Source organism: Lytechinus variegatus, chromosome 1 (genome assembly GCF_018143015.1).
Source record: "Lytechinus variegatus isolate NC3 chromosome 1, Lvar_3.0, whole genome shotgun sequence".
Lineage (NCBI taxonomy): Eukaryota > Metazoa > Echinodermata > Echinoidea > Temnopleuroida > Toxopneustidae > Lytechinus > Lytechinus variegatus.
The window spans coordinates 93,393,950-93,410,277 of NC_054740.1; the positions used below are offsets into that span (position 1 = coordinate 93,393,950).

The following is a 16,328-nucleotide window of genomic DNA, read 5'->3' on the forward strand; positions in this document are numbered from 1 at the left end:
CCGTGGAATCACCCACCTACATAATTTTAGTTCATCCTGCAGTTTTGTAGGGTAGATGAATTTCCATGAGTTTTTACCTAAATTTCATTGATTACTCTGATATTCTTACCCATTTTGACAGCTTTACATTATGGTCCATACTATTTCTTCTGGTTCGACTGATGACTATCTCTCTCACAACACTGACAGTGTGGTTTGGATTAGGCAAAGTAGAAAATCAGGGCCTTGATATCTCCAAAGGAAACTTCAATTCCCCTTTATCAAGGTTAGTCCCTGGTACATGTTCATTGATATAATGATCTGTAAGATGATTATTATTATAAAGATGAGGATGGTGATTTTAATGATCATGATTATTATTTGTATTATTAGTAGTAGTGGTAGTAGAGGTGGTAGTGGTAGTGGTAGTGGTAGTGGTAGTGGTAGTAGTAGTAGTAGTAGTAGTAGTAGTAGTGGTAGTAGTGGTAGTAGTGGTAGTAGTGGTAGTAGTGGTAGTAGTGGTAGTGGTAGTGGTAGTGGTAGTAGTAGTAGTAGTAGTAGTAGTAGTGGTGGTAGTAGTGGTAGTAGTGGTAGTAGTGGTAGTAGTGGTAGTAGTGGTAGTGGTAGTAGTTAGTAGTAGTAGTAGTAGTGGTGGTGGTGGTGGTAGTAGTAGTACGATGATGATAGCAATTACATCACATCATGATACGGGTGAATAGGATTTCACCTGTAGGTATTTGGTCGTAACGGCTACTTTTTGCATGCATCTGGAACTAGCAGCATTTAAATATCTCATTCCACCAAAAATTTTCAAGCTGATTTTAAAAACTCTCCAATGTATCTTCCTCTTCAATTTCTGAGGTAGATTGTTCCAATCTCTTACAAGTCGTGTAATACATTTGCTTGTGGCATCTTGTCTTGATCTCTTTATTATGATGGTGAAGATGAAATTAATATTGTTATGATCATTTGGATGACAAAGTAACAATGATGTTTTAATGAAGGATGGTGATCATGGTGTTTGTTGCAGTGATAATGATTGTGATAATCTAATGATGGTGATGACAGTTACAGTGGTGAGAACCGGGCATTTATTGATAGGTCTAAATTTAAAGCCTGCCTGCCTGCAATTTTTGTAGAGATTCAATGATATTACTTGTGTACTTTATACCTGAATATTACAATAGAGTAGGGACATACATGTAACTATGTAGTTTTTTTATTGTCTAGTTCTTTGTAAATTCATTTTCCAGGCAAAGAAATCTTAGTGCCATAGGGTTAGCATTCATATTATTTTATGCTATTGATATTCCTAATTTTACCCATACAACAGGTTCTGTCCATAATTGCACAAATTCCCGTGGTTTTGACCCCATTGATTTACTTCATACTACTCTTCTCAACTAAGTTGATTACAGACTAGCATTTCAATGAAGGAGCTAAATGAAGGAACTGCAGAAATTTATAGATGAAAAATTGTGAGAGAGTTTTGTTTCCAAATGTAAATAAAACATTTATTTTGTGTTCCAATTATTAGACTGACCATCTTGACAGCAGTGTGCCTTTTCCAGGCTTGGCTAATCTTTAACTTCCTCATGTTCCAGCTTCGTAGACGTCGAGAAACACAGCTTGCAAATGCTAAGACACAAAGAAAGATGGCTCCTAAGACAAAGAAGAAGAAAGATGATTGTAAGTTCTTTGCTCATCTCTTTTAACCCTATCTAGGCTGGGGTATTTTGGGAGTTCATATGGCCGGGGGGGGGCCTCCCAGGCCCCCCCTTGAGATCTCGGCCGTCAACCGCGTGATCACGCCGAAAATTGGTACGCAGGTTGTCTGGGATATAATCTACAAAATTGTATAGTAATTTTTTTCATGCAAATTGTTATTACGTAATTATGCTAATTTATGCGTAATTAGTATGCCAAATCATACTTTTTCCTCTAACTCCATAAATAAAGCTCCAAATGTTCTAATTTTTGGCACAGAAACTCTTTGTGATGTTTTTAGCAAGTGTACATGAAAAAAATTGTGATATCAGATCAATTTCTTATGTATTATATTGTTTTCTACAATTTCTTAGTTTTTTGGACCTTTTGTTTTTCATTGTTTTCAATGAAATTCGTTAGGGACTCTTCTCAGATTATAAACAGCATAAAATACATACATTTAGGCCAGCAAAACTAAAAATAATCATACATTTATGATTTTTGGTTGAAAACACTATTTACATTGACTTTGTACACGAAATCACGTTTTTAGCTATTTTTGATCTGACATGCACTTACATAACGTTGCGTAACTTCGGAACCACGAAATGTGGGGCAAGGTCAAAATTAAAAAGTTGCAAAATGACACAATATTGAATATCACAGTACTTTTTTCCTGTGGTGATGAGTTAGTTTTGTCAGCAGTTTCTTTTGTTTTCATGCACCTTAACATCAACATTAACATGGAATCAAACACATCTCTGCACAAATGAACACATAACAAACAACAAAGCATATGTGTGTTTCAAACCATCTAAGTAAATAAAGAGAAATGCCAGTAGTTGCAGTAAACACTGATTTCATGAGAAAGTCTGTAAAACCAGGCTTAAAGATAAATTCCAGTATTGGTAACGATCTCAAAATGACTTTACAGAATCTAATATAATGACAACCCAAGTGTCTGTTTGTATGAATAAATATGTGCCAAAGGATTCTGGAAGAAATTGTGTAATTGCTGAGAAATAAGCAAAATAAGCGCGGATTTGGTCACTTCCGTCGGGTCTTTATCCCAGCAATAATAATACACTGTCCCATGTGTGCCTATCTGTGTTGGTGATCTTCAGTGTGAACATTTTTCAGCGTAGATTTCAAGATTTCACAAAGTTCAGTTTATGTAACTGTACCAGATCTAGATCCTCGATGATATACTGACTATTAAGCCTGGTTTTACAGACTTTCTAATGAAATCAGTGTTTACTGCAACTACTGGCATTTCTCTTTAATTGTCAGTATATCGAGGATCTAGATCTGGTACAGTCACATAAACTGAACTTTGTGAAATCTTGAAATCTACGCTGAAAAATATTCACACTGAAGATCACCAACACAGATAAGCGCAAGTGGGACAGTGTATGATTATTATTGCTTTGAATGTCGTGCCCGATGCTTGACCCGAACCCTGTGCTAATTTCTCAGCAATTACACAATTTCTTCCAGAATCCTTTGGCACATATTCTTTACAAACAGACACTTTGGTGGTCATTTTATTGGATTCTGTGTGAACTCATTTTGATATAGTTACTAAAACTGGCATTTACCGTAAGTAACGGTGTATTAACCGCACCTTTTTCTCGGCGGGATAGTAGCAAAAGTCGGGGGTGCGGTTAATACACGGTGACGGGTCTGAGCCAGCCCGCCGTAACCCCTCCCGTACATGTACGATGTCTGCCAGGTCACAACACATCGAGTGGCCGGGCGTAGCCGCCCAGGCAATGTCGTTTTGAGGGGTATGAGCCGCGGGTAATGGGAATCGATTAATTAAATATTGTCCATAACAAACACACCAACCTTCATGACACTAATTTTGACTTTATTCTTGATTCAAAGTAGTGAAGTTCCCTGGCTAAGTTAAAAGAGACGCCAAGCATACTCGGTAATATTTTGTCACCGCTGAGCGAGAGTGAGCTTGGAGATTGCGTTGTGATATGGTTATAGTGCGACTTACGCTGGCGATATTCAAAGTCCCGTTTCGCGCCAGCTTGTTTTTTTCGTTCCTGTTTGCTTTTCATAAGATACCATGTAAGCCACGCACGAGAGAGACGGCAGAATTTCTTTGTTTCTTGAACCTTCCTGTAATCCCGTATCCAAAATTCATGCTAAGACATCAAATTTCTGAAAGTGATTGTGAGATTTTGATGCAAGAAATGTGAATGTTTCTTCCTCCTACGCTGGGAAAGACAAAGATCATGATTTGATAAAATGTACTGGCATGACTGGTACTGTATTGTGGTTTGCAATGTAATGGCAGTGCTGTGTGTGTGTACACTGTGACTGTGAGGTGAGTGAGTGTGTAAGTGGCCAATATTGTCGGGAATGTTCTTTCTTTCTAACATTTGTAAATGAATTGATCAAGAACAGCAGATTTCCGCATACCGGTAATCTCTTTGGATACTTTGAAATCTTAGTTTTGTTTTGTTTCTTCGTACCTCAAATAAGCATGTAAATATGAGATTTTTTTTTTTTTTAGTCCAAAGTTGGGGGTGCGGTTTATACACGGGTGCGGTTAATACACCGTTACTTACGGTACATAATTTGTGAACAAATTTTTGGCATTACTCCTATGTGTTTTAGATCGCATGCTCGATCTGTAATTAAAATCGTAAGTAAAAAAATTGGAACCAGTGGGATTCAAACCTGTCATCTACAGTTTGCTACTTTTATTAGCTCCTATTAAAGCCTCTTTATTTACTATCTATTGTCCACAGCGGACTGCATTTGCATATTAATGAGTCAGAAAGAAGAGGATGAGGGTATTTGTTTTCCAGTTCATTGTGACTAAGCCATGAACCAGAATAGCCTGGTGGTTGAGTCGCTGCCCGGCAAGCAGTAGATGACAGGTTCGATTCCAACTGGTTCCAATTTTTTCTGACTTCTGATTTTCATTACAGGTCATGCGATCTTAAACACATAGGAGTAATGCCGAAAATTTGTTCTCAGACCATGTTATCTCACAGAACCATCACTACAAAAACTACAACAAAACATCAAAAAATAAAGAAGCAGTGGCTTGATTTGAATTGATTTTCATCTCTATTGACACAGACAAAAGAATCATGTTATTTATTGACCCTTCATGACTATTTCTGCTCGTTACCAGCTTTTCAATTCAGACATCATCCAACACTTTTGAATCCTGCTCTTTTCATGATGGCATGATCATAACAAGTATGGTATAATTTTAAAGAGAATTAAAAAAATCTTTCAATTGATATCAAATATGTATTGTGTAAAATTGGAAGTTGGGAGAAATTAAAAGCCAAACTCAGATTTTCAAACATTTTTTAGTTTTTTTTTTTTATACATTTAAACAAATAAGGATGATAATTTAATCATTAATATAGTGAACAGGTATATGGCCTCCTTACCCCCTCCCTGCACCCTCCACCATAGGGAGTGCGCTTTGTACGATCTGCAAGTGTTGGCATGCTTCGCGTGCATTTACCACCCCCTCCAAAATTAAATCCTGGCTATGCAGTTGTGCACATCCAGGATACAAGTGATATGTCATTTTCTGTGCATACAGTTTGTGCAGTGTATCGATTTCAAAACATGAACTGCTTTCAACTCATGACCTAATAGACGGCAGAACACAGTAGGATCAAAGTCGACAAATATGACAAGAATGTTATTCAAACACAATGACAGTCATATATGTTTGTGAATTTATTTAATTAATCGATGAGTGTTGGTCAATCTAATATGTCCATGGTTGGTTAAAACAGGCCTTGTCGGATAAAACATCCAAGTCCTTTCATGAAACACTTTCCAGGTGTTGTCACTGATCAATTGGAATGAGTTTCTAGTCATGTAATCAAGTTCAACATGAAAAAAAAAATGACCAAGGTTTAGATTTGTAATTTTCAAGATTTTAGAATTATAAGTCCCTAATCAAGAAAACTTACTTTAATATATTCATAGATATCAAATGTGGGCAAATAAATGAAAGCAATTTCAGGAAGCTAGGCAAAGTTTAAAGGCCACTCAAGGTTCTTTGAACTCAACTTAGAAATAAACTTTACAAAAACTCAGGATTTTGAATTTTCAAGATTATTTAAAATCATAATTTAGCAGTATTTTAAACAAGAATATAACATTATATCAGAAAGTAGACGAGTAGAATTTCAGGTTAATGGGCCCAGGGCAATGTCATTTCAGATCAACATTAAATTTACCTGTATTTTGTTTTTGTGTTTTTGAAAATATTTCTACAGTATACTGTCAAGTTCATATTTGTTTACTTTTACAGTGCGAGTTAACGATGGTGGTGACACTTCTGATGCAGCCTCAGCTTCACCTATTGTATCCGACTCCCCCCACTCAGAAAATGGATCTGTCCGTGCAAGGAACAAGCCTAAGAAGAAGTAAATCCTGTTACTGAATCCTAAAAAGTGGTTGCCTAGCAACGATTTCCATCAATTAAGCCTTGTTCTTCACCTTCATATTCATGTGACCTTACATCCATTGGGAGGAGAGGAAAAAGAGAAACGGTCTAGGTTTCTTTGATAACCTGTCATCTCATATAATACTTTTTGTTTATTTGTTTCCTTTTGATTTTATCAGTAAATGATATTAGAATATAGCACTTTTCTTCATTACATTTTCTCTTATTGGCTTTGGAAGTCTCTGAATTTCATTTTGGTTTCTTCTTTTTTGAATAGTTTTCAATCTTCCAACTTACATATGAGCACAAAAGAGGCCTTGGCTACATCATTTAAGCGAGAGTCGTGTGTTTTATTTTTCTCCTTTGATTTGACTCATTTTAACTGTGACTTTGCTGAATAAAAATTAAAAAACAACAAATTTGTCCTGCCTACATAGCAGAGATAGACTCTATGTGCGCTGCTTTTCCGACAGCGGCTGTGACGGCAGCGTCATCAACATTGAAATCTTAACTGAGGTCAGGTTTTGAAATGTCAAAGTGAATGGACCTAGTTCATGAAATTTTGACATAATGGTAATCAAGTATTTCTTTATCATCTTGCTTGGGTTTCAGATCACATGACCAAGGTCAAAGATCATTTAGGGTCAGTAAAATTTTAACCAAGTTTGAGTTTCTAAATGGCAAAACTTTGCAAGTACATGGATCTTAATATTCAAGGCATATTAAGGTAATCCAGTGTCACTGATCATTTTGGAGTGTGAGTTCACATGATCAAGGTCAATGGTCATTTAGGATCAATAAATTTTATGTGAATTGCATTTTTTGTGAATAATAATTGTTTTCAAAGTCAGCACTGCTGCTATTGTGTAATACAGGAGAGACTACCAGAGGCGTTCCACTTGTTTTATTTATTTACTGATACATTATAACAACAGAGATCACGTTTGGGGATGCATTTCATGTTTTTTAAATCATAATTCCAACAAAAAAATTACTAAAGAATTGTTTCATGTACATCCTATTTGAATCTGAGATGCATTGTTCTTGTTTATCTATTAAAGTATGTATACTCTGTATGCCTATTGAAATGTTATCGGTTATAAGATATATGCGAAGAAGAATATTTCTTGTCAAGATTGAATAGATTAATTTCAATTAAGACGAAAGATTGAGATAATGATATGTATTTTCAGTATTGAAAGTTGTTCTTCAAAATTATTTTCCAGATTGTGTATTATGCATGTGGATATTCAAGAATTTAATTCATATACTTAGATAGATGTAGACATTCCTTTTTTCTGTCATTATAGTTACATATAAAGTACAATATATTGTTTGCATGCACCAGATCGATTTTCTTTAAAAGTATGCATGTCATGTAAAAAGTTTCACTATTTTTCTTAAAGTCATTAATTTGGTAAGTTTACTTCATAATGAGAAAAGGAGAGAAAGAGAGTGCTTCTACATATATTATGAATTGGCTCCAGACATTCGTTGTATCACTCCAGTATGTAAGATTATAGTAGCATAAAAAAATAACACATTTGGCACTTAATGGTTTGGTGATAGATACTCTATACTCAACCAAGATAAAGGTATACAGTTCAGGCCTTGAACTGCAGTTTTATACCCCCTTAACAAAAATCTTGTTAGAGGATCCAAGATATTTCATTTTGAAACTATTTCAACCCTGCATAACCAAATTAATCCCTCTTATGTAACATTTCACCTCCACAGGCAAACCTGAGCTTTGAGCCAGGGTTAGACAATAAACAGCAGCTGTGATATTATGTAAGAGCACCTCTGCCTGTAGTAGGCACTTGGAATGAAATTATTTTATTTGATATTTAATCAAGTTTTCAAAGGCATAACGTATTATAATGATGGGAGTTTGCTTTAAACCCCAAACTCCCATCATTTGTTGTTTTAGAAATAATCATACACACAATGAAAAGTGTGTAAAATTGTGTCGTGTAACGTCAGTTACCGGGAAAATGCCCACATATTTAGATACTTGAATGATTGGCCTGAGAGGATTTATTTTTTTCATTGTTTGATACTGGGGTTTGCCATCTCCAACTATGGTTTTGCCTCATGTTTGTAATGAACAAGTCTGTTGAAATGCTATGAGTAATATTTTGGTAGTGATGTCAACCTGGAATTGTTAAGGCATGTCATCAGGTCAGATAGAAAATATTTTATACAGAAATCCATTTTTATCCTGGATACTGTTTCATAGAACTGTGAAGTTATACAAAACATTCAATATAAACTCAAAATATGAAGTGCAAACATGCACACCTAGGTTTATACTTGATATATTTACACACACCACTGTATTTGAAGATATTTCTTAGAAATTCAGGCAGAAATATAGTTTGCCCTAAATTTGATATGTAAAAATTATGAATGTAGAGGGATTAATCATGTTATTAAAGCTAAAACTTGATATTTAAAGGGGAATCCAACCCAAATGAAAACTTGTTTTTATAAGGAAAAGAAAAATCAGACAAGTTGATAGCTGAAAGTTTGAACAAAAAGAAAGTTAAGAATTTTTAAAAGTTGTAAATATTGGTAATCACTATACCCATGGATAACTTCAAATTGGCCACATATGGGATGTCATAGTGATGTAAGGCAAGGACTACTCTTCCATGTACTCCAATGCATATTATGGCTAAATTATCATTTTTCCCAAAAGTTTTATTTCAAATTATATTTTTCTGTCATGAGACATAAAACAATATAATACCTGGGTTATATTGAGATTACAGCCCCAGGGTAATGGGTACTTATGAGAAAACCACAAATCCCTGATAATAAAGTACATGGCCTATGGAAAAGTTGTCCTTGCTTCTTGTCATAATTTACTTACCCAGTTGCCAATTTGAAATCTACATAGTATTAGTGATCTCAATTTTAAAACAGCAATAACTTTCTTATTGCTTGTCCGATTTCTTTCAAACTTTCACCATTCTGTTTAATTTATTTTTCTCCTTCCCATCATACCATTTTATGGCTAAGGCTGGATTCCCCTTTAATTTACTTAAAGGACAAGTCCACCCCAACAAAAACTTGATTTGAATAAAAAGAGAAAAATTCAACAAGCATAACACTGAAAATTTCATCAAAATCGGATGTAAAATAAGAAAGTCATGGCATTTTAAAGTTTCGCTTATTTTCAACAAAATAGTTATATGAACGAGCCAGTTACATCCAAATGAGAGAGTTGATGACATCACTCACTCACTATTTCTTTTGTTTTTTATTGTTTGAATTATGAAATATTTTGATTTTCTCTTCATTGTCATGTGAAATGAAGTTTCATTCCACCCTGAACACGTGGAATTCCATTATTTTAACATTTTGTGCTTCAGGCAAGAGATCCTTATCGTCAAATTCGTAAAAATTGAAATATTGTATAATGTAGATGAATTTAGCATATCTCAAGCTAAAATTGGATATCATTTTTCTTATTAATTGTTTGGCATCACCTGTGCCTGGGAGGCGCTGTCAGCCTGCATAAACCCCCAATGATTCACATGTATGAAGCAAGTACCCTGATATTGTCCTGTTTACCAAGAGACTGGAGTTCAAAGTGTTGGTGCATAGGTTCGTAATTCTGAAGCTTTGTTATTCCGAGGGTTCAGATATTCCAATAGTTTGTTATTCCGAAGGTTCGTATTTCTGAAGGTTCGTTGGTCCGAAAACGAAGTGAGGTTCATAATTCCGATGGCTCGTTAATCCGAAAACAAAATGATTAACGAACTTTATTTCTTTTTCAGACAAACGATTCTTCGGAACAACGAACCTTATTTCGTTTTCGGATAACGAACCTTCGGAACATCAAACCTTATTTTGTTTTCGGATTATCAAACCTTCGGAATAACGCCACAAATGTTCTGATGAACAAACACTTATATGTTTTCGGATTAACAAACATCGAGGTATAGGCAATTTACGTGTTTCGGAATTACGAAGTGTAACCAGTGTTGGGTGCTCATTTACACAAATTGTTTCTTTCTCTCAATCACTATAAAGTCTTGATCTGGCCGCTTTAGGGATTAGTCTATACTCTTTAGAATACTTTTAATTAATGTACTTGAAAAAAAGTAAGTTGTATCCAATTCGTTTCTATTTTCTCCTTTTTAGCTCATCTGGCCCAAAGGGCCAGATCAGCTTGTGGCGTGGCGTCCGTCGTCTGTCCACAATTTCAAAATGCTGCTTCTTCTGTTTGCTTTATATGATAGCACTAGGTGGGGGATTCAAAAATTCTACACAAAATTTTGAAATTCATTAAATATGCTAATTTATGTACTTTTTTCAAAATTCACAAAAAGTGCTTGTTCTTTATTTGTTGACCGATTTTGAATTGTTTGCTTCCATCTGGTAGAGCTTCATGACGTTCACCAAACTTCTACACAGAATTTTGACATTTTGAATACAATTTTTATGCTAATTTATGCAAAATTAATTTATGCATATTTTACAAAATTCACATAAAATGCTTCTTTTTTATTTGTTGACCTATTTTGATTTTTTTTTCTTCCATCTGGTAGAGCTTCATGAGGTCCACCAAACTACTACACAGAATTTTTAGATTTGGAGTAGAAAAATATTTATGCGATATTCATAAATCACAGAAAATGCTTCTTTATTTGTTGACTGAATTTCAAAATGCTTCTTCTTCGTCATTTCAAGTCTGATTTCAATTCTGTTTTATATGATAGCATTAGGTGGGGGATTCAAAAATTCTACACAGAATTTTGATACTCATTAGATATGCTAATTTATGCATATTTTTAAAAAATACACAGAAAATGCCATTTCATTTTTTTTGTTGACTGATTTTGATTTTTTTTTCCATCTGGTAGAGCTGCATGAGGTTCACCAAACTTGTACAAAAAATGTTAAAATTTTGTCTAGAAAATTATTTATGCTATTTTATGCAAAATTTATTCATAAATCACAGAAGTGTTTTTTCTTCTTCATTTGTTAATCAATTTCAAATTTTTTGCTTTATATGATAGCTCGAGGTGGTGGTACCAAATTTCAACACAGAATTTTAGATATTCATTAAATATGTTAATTTATTCATATATTTTCAGAACTCATAAAAAATACTTATGTATTTGTTGATTGATTTTGATTATTTTTGTTCCATCTGAGAGCTACATGAGGTTCACCAAGGTCCTACACAGAGTTAAGAAATTTTGATTTGAAAATTATGCTTCATTTATATGAAATTTAATTCAAAGATAAAAAAAAATGTTTCTATGTCATTTCTTCATCAATTTCAATTCAATATCCTCAATTTATGTCACCAATATAATTCGCTATAGTGTCAACTAGGCTGAAATTAAAATTGTGTTAAATTTCGTTGCGAGATGCTGGATGAGCTTCACATCATTGATGTGCTAGTTTAAAATCATTGTGCAAAAAAAATGTTGGCAAAATTGTTATGACCGCAGAAAACATTAACATGATTTCAGTCTGGAATAGCACAAATAATATTTTTATAATTATGGTATCACGCTCGGTGTCCGTCTGTTAACTTTTCCTTGTACATGCGATAACCTCAGTTTAACTTAACCTAGGCTCATATAATTTGGTGTGTATGATTCTAGCATGACTCCCAGGAAGCCTATTGATTTTAAGGTCAAAAGGTCAAGATCACAGTGACATGTTTTCATCTTCTCTTCTGAAGTCCTTGTTAATGCTATAACTTTATTTGAACTTAACCTAGGACCATATAACTTAGTGTGTATGATACCAGCATAGCCCAGCAATTGATCACTTTTCTTGCTTGACCAATAACTCCATTTTCCGCGTTTTAGGCAGGCGTATTGTGCGCTTGCTTTAGCGACACTCTTGTTAATATTACCTTGTAATTCAAAATGTATTGGATCTGTACATATGGCACATTTTAGCAAGTTTGGGTCTGGCAGAAAGTCAGTTGTAACTTCAGAACCAGGGCCCATGTTCCATAAACGAGATAAGCATGCTTAAATGAAAAATCTAAGCATTTTGTCTTATTTTCTAAGACAAAATTCTTAACCAAAACGCGTATTCCATAGAGAATTGGCAAAGAATTTTGTCTTGGAATTTGGCCAAGAGTTATTGCGCGACAAAGACAGATATAGGGTTAATGGCTAAGTAACTTTTCTTCAAACTGCAGAGTCTTTTACCCTCATTTTAAGACAGTTGTCTTATATTGTTTTAGTTTCAAGGCAATTTCCAACCACACCTTTTCTTTATCCTGAAACGTGAATTAAGCTTCGGTCTCAAGATCTCTTCCCTCTCTCTTATTTCCGCTATTAGCGTAATTTCCCCTTCTGTGAAATTGGCCTTCCTCCTTTTCTCAGTCTCCACCTTGATATTATGATGCGATTTTTGCTTCAACACACAAAACGCATAGACTCTTCACCGTGGAGCAGCTGTTACGTTTGTGAAAAAAGTTGCATGGCGTTGCAATTTCTTCATGAGGTCATAGAATTTGTGATTTTGGCTTAGCCATATCATCTAACTTGTTACCAATGTCTTTAAGTTTATAGAATATCATTAGCGAAGATTTCTTAGACAAGCAAAGTGCTATGACAAATTTTTCAAACTTAAGCAAAAAGCTTAACTTGTTGATGGAATACAGGCCCAGGACATTGCATATTATGAGACAAATGATATTAAAGCAAAACTAAATAATGTTCAGTTTCTATATTGTGCACATTATAATCTTAGCTCTCTCGAAAAGAAGGAAAAAAAAACAATCATATACTGGAACCACCATGCATTATTATATTTGAAAAAAGAGGTCATGTAACATCAAGAACCTGTGTTAAAATTTGAAAGAGGCGACTGAATGAAACTCATATCTAGGGTTAAAACAACTCTTTGAATTATGTCTGTCCAAAAAGTTGTGGCATAACTCGATACTATTTATGTTGTGCATTTATTGTTTGTAGGCTTTACATTTTTCTCGTGACATAACAAATTTTGTTCCATTTGCTCTCAATTTTAATGGAGATATTGAGCAAAACAGTGTATGTATTGCTGATTCATGGACACATTTTACAAATATTCTTTATTTACACTCCTATATTAAAGGCAAATGGGTTGACCAAAATTTGATATAAAAGTATGTATACTGTACTTGTTCAGTTGGGTATGTATATACCTCAGATTACCTATGCATAATTCTATTTTTAAAAGAACATGTTTGAAAATTAATCTATTCTACAGTTATCAATCAAATGTCACAATCCTTTAACATGGTATCCCCATGTCCCTGTAGGCCTTAATATTATAAATTGTAGCGTTGGCCAAGCATTATAAGCGAATATTGTTGACTGTATGTGGTGGTGTTGTGGTTATGACTCTCTTTAAATCTGAAGGGTGTGGGTTCAATTTCCAGCCATTGCGTGTTTTCCTTTAAGAAATTTACCCACACTGTCCTGCACTCAACTCGGGTGAGGAGAATGGGTACCTGGTAAGAAGAAATTCATATATGGCAGTGTAGCTAAAACCGGAGTAATAATAGCAGCACTTGCTACCCTCAGGCAAAAGCCCTCTTTATAAATCCAAGTATTATTATTTAATTAGTATGCAGAATTTTTTTCCAAGGGGGCAAAACCGTATAATTACAAAGAAACTTGAAAGTGAGGGAACCCAACGGCCGAGCTTGTATTGAGGGACCCGTTGTCTTTTCCATCGTGAAATCTAAGGATTTTCATGTGCACTTTTAGTGAAATTTGTGAGAAATTTTAGTAAAAAAAATATATGTTTTCAAAATTTAGGGGGTGGAATACTCCTTTCATGTCACAAGAAAATTTGTTGCAATTTACACTTGATTCTAATGTTATACAGTGCATATAAAAAGGAACAGTTTTGAAAAGTCTATGAAATATTTGTTAATAGATGCTCTGAAATCTTATCTTTGAAATGCCATTTAAAAGAATTAATTTTGTTCATGCTTTTTTTTTGTCGGGGATTCAAAAAGAGGCTTGCGCCAAAATGGCAGAAATGAGAAATTTGATGATCAGACTTCTTGCTAATCAGCAGACTTCCTCTTAACCTTTTCATTATCTTTGTAATGATTTTCGAATTATGCAGTTAAATTTCATTTTACAAATTTATTTACCTGAATTATTATTTTTTTTTCATTTAAACTCTTTTTCCTTTGAATTTTCCTTAATATTTATAAAGAGAAGACTTTTTGCAACCTGAGCAAGAAGATTTGCATTAGTAATTGGGAGAATTTGTAATTGTTCAAATACTTTTATTATGTGAAACAAATTATGTTATACCTTTTATAAAAGACATGAATCCTATTTTCAAGGGTTTATTGATTCCTTGACTAAGTTATGTGCTTGACAGGACAAACAGGAAAGGATTCATGTCTTTCAATGGCAAAGGTGTATTGAGTCAATTTTGAAGGAGCTGGATATGGCAGATTGGATAAAATGAATTAAAAAGTTGTGAGCGAGCGAAGCAAGCAAGCAAAAATTTCCACTTTTTTATTAAAATATCAAATTTTGTAATAGATTTTGACATAATTTTCACTTTCTATTTTTCCTTTTATTTCCTTTCCACTTTTTTTCTTGGTCATGATTTTTGTTTTCATTAGGGGGAACACCCCTGAGCCCCGCCCATCTGTATGCCACTTTTAAAGGCACCATAGCCTTTGTAGCACACAATGAAAGGATTTGAACAAAAAATACACGCTCTGCCATACTAGTACTTAGGTTGAAAAAAAATTGTTTTTGCTCTCAAAACTAAAAGAGAACATATTCAAAAGAAACAAACAGACAATTTAAGCAAATAAACAGATTTGAAAATGAATTTTGACCACATAATTGAAAAATTATGGCAAAGCTAATGAAAAGGTGAAGAAAAAGTCTACTGACTAGCAAGAAGTCCGATCATCATATTTATCATTTTATGCCATTTTGGCGCAATCCTCCTTTTTAACCCCAGACTAAAGCATTTGTTTGCTCAAGCATGAATGAAATCATAATTTGAAACAAATATTTTATAGACTTTTCAAAATTTGTCCTGTTTTTTTTTTATACGCACTGTATAGTTATAGAGCAAACGGTGTATATCGCTGTTACATGTACATGGACACACGAGGTCTACTATACATATACATATTAAGTACATGTATCTAGGTATTGGCATTGTACAGGTACATTTAGTCCGAGAAGGAAATTGAAGGATTTCATGCATACTTTTGTTGAATATTTTGAAAGTTTTCAAAATGTTTGGGGTGGAGACTGAAAAAGAAGTGGAAAATGACCTTAGTGGAAAAGCCAGTATTAAGTAACTAAACAATTTGATGAATTTATTTAAAAGAAATCTGATCAAATTATGGAAATATATGCTACTGCTTTAGTATGACAGTGAGAAATCTTAGTGGGTGTCACTTGTGACATCTGATTTTGTGTCGCCTGTATAGCAGAGCGAGACTATAGGCACCGCTTTTCCGACATCGTCGTCAGCATTGAAATCTTAAACCAAGGTTAAGTTTTTAAAATGTCATCATAACTTAGAAGAAAGTATAGTTAATGAAACTTGGACATAAGGGTAATCAAGTAATACTGAACATCCTTTCTGGGTTTCAGGTCACATGACCCAGGTCACTAAGGGTCAACAAATTTTGGCCATGTTTGGGGGTATTTTTGTAATTGTCTACTTCATGAAACTTTGACATTAGATTATCCATGTATTACTGAATATCTTGTGCATGTTTTAGGTCAAATGACCTAGGTCAAAGGTCATTTAGGGTCAACAAACTTTAATGTTTGGGATATTTTGTGGAATTGTCATAACTTTTAAAAGTTCGTGGATCTACTTCATGAAATTTGGACATAGGAGTCACCATGTATCCCTCAACATCTTTTGTGTGTTTCAGGTCACATGACCAAGATCAAACGTCATTCAAGGTCAATAAATTCTGACCATGTCCAGGGCATTTGTTGAATTGGCATCATATAGATCTACACATGTAGTTCATGAAACATAGATATAAGGGTAATCAAGTATGAATGATTGTTTAGCACACATCTTAGGTCACATGATCATAGTCAAAGGTCAGTTGGGTCAATGGAGTAGTTCATTATCATGAGTTTTTTCTTTTTTTTAATAATTATTCAATAGCTGTTTTCAAAGTCAGCACTGCTGCTACGTATATTGAATCATGCAATGC

General features: G+C 34.2%; 1 protein-coding gene across 1 annotated transcript in view; it reads left to right on the forward strand.

Moving 5' to 3' along the window:
* The window catches only part of LOC121428832 (translocating chain-associated membrane protein 1-like), a 49,131-nt gene extending 40,887 nt beyond the window's left edge, over positions 1-8,244 (forward strand). The window contains exons 9-11 of the mRNA XM_041625701.1: positions 122-265; positions 1,517-1,668; positions 5,993-8,244. Of these exons, the coding sequence (XP_041481635.1) occupies positions 122-265; positions 1,517-1,668; positions 5,993-6,111 (415 nt within the window). The 3' untranslated portion in view covers positions 6,112-8,244. The remainder of the gene's footprint in view (positions 1-121; positions 266-1,516; positions 1,669-5,992) is intronic.
* Positions 8,245-16,328: the final 8,084 nt, after the last annotated feature.